The 956-nt window shown below is 46.1% G+C and overlaps 1 protein-coding gene across 1 annotated transcript; it reads right to left on the bottom strand.

The window, feature by feature from the left end:
- Window positions 1–314: 314 nt before the first annotated feature.
- LOC118620369 (translation machinery-associated protein 7-like) lies at window positions 315–599 on the bottom strand. Its single transcript, XM_036247438.1, has one exon. It carries the CDS (start codon window positions 597–599, stop codon window positions 339–341), a length of 261 nt encoding a protein of 86 aa, XP_036103331.1. The 3' UTR covers window positions 315–338.
- Window positions 600–956: the final 357 nt, after the last annotated feature.

Genomic DNA, 956 nt, shown 5'->3' with positions numbered 1-956 from the left:
ATTTTTTCAAATGAGTTTGTTTAATTCCAGGTGGTACAGAATTCCAAACAGAACAGAGACTGACGAACACACGTGGGCAGGATCCTGGGCTGGGTTTCCTCTGACCTCACAGCGAAGGTTGAAATGACAGAGAAGAACTGAAGAGATGAGCCCCTGCATGATTATTATTATTACTATTATTTTTTTTTTACATAAATTTATTCTTAAATGTACAACAGGCTCCAAGACAACACCTCATTCTAGCTATAGATGGCAAGAGAAATCATGGCAGAGAATCCAGATGCTAAAAAAAAGAAAAGGACTTAAGGATCACCATTGCCCCAGGCACAAGGAACAGCTCACTTTTCCCCAGATTTCTTAATTCCACCTGTGGCCAGGGGGCACCTCCCCGCAGCCTTCGCTTTTAGCTCCTCGAGTTTCTTCTGCTCCTCTTTCTGCTTCTGCTCAAATGCCTCCTCTTCCTCGTCCATCTCCTTGGCCTGCTCCTTGGGCTGCTTCAGGGGCTGCTTCTTGCCACCCTCACGTCCAGATGTGGTGCCTACCGTCCCTTCCCCAGACCCTGCCACCGGAAGCTCCCAATCCTTTTTTATCCAACTCATCAAAATTTCTTCAGCAGTTGTGCAGATGTATCTATTCCCCCTCCCTCCGTCTCTCTCCTCCTCTCTCTCTTCCCCACCTCTCTCCCCCTCAGAAAATGTTGCTCCTCGATGCTCCCTCATGCTGCTCCCCTCTGACCTTTTCATTATGTCTACAGCCCTCTCGAAACTTCCCACGTTTATAGCTCTACTCGTGAACGTATTCACCACCACAAAAAGGCTTCATGGCCAAGCGATGTACATAAAGGATTCTCCCAACTCAGAAAACTTGGGAAGGGTATTGTAACTGCCTAAGATTTAACATATATTTGTAAGTCACATGCTGTAAACACAATGAATTAGAGAAACAGCAGCCTCATA

The sequence above is a fragment of the Molossus molossus genome, unplaced genomic scaffold (assembly GCF_014108415.1).
Source record: "Molossus molossus isolate mMolMol1 unplaced genomic scaffold, mMolMol1.p scaffold_m16_p_7, whole genome shotgun sequence".
Classification (NCBI taxonomy): domain Eukaryota; kingdom Metazoa; phylum Chordata; class Mammalia; order Chiroptera; family Molossidae; genus Molossus; species Molossus molossus.
This window is presented reverse-complemented; position numbering and strand designations above follow the sequence as displayed.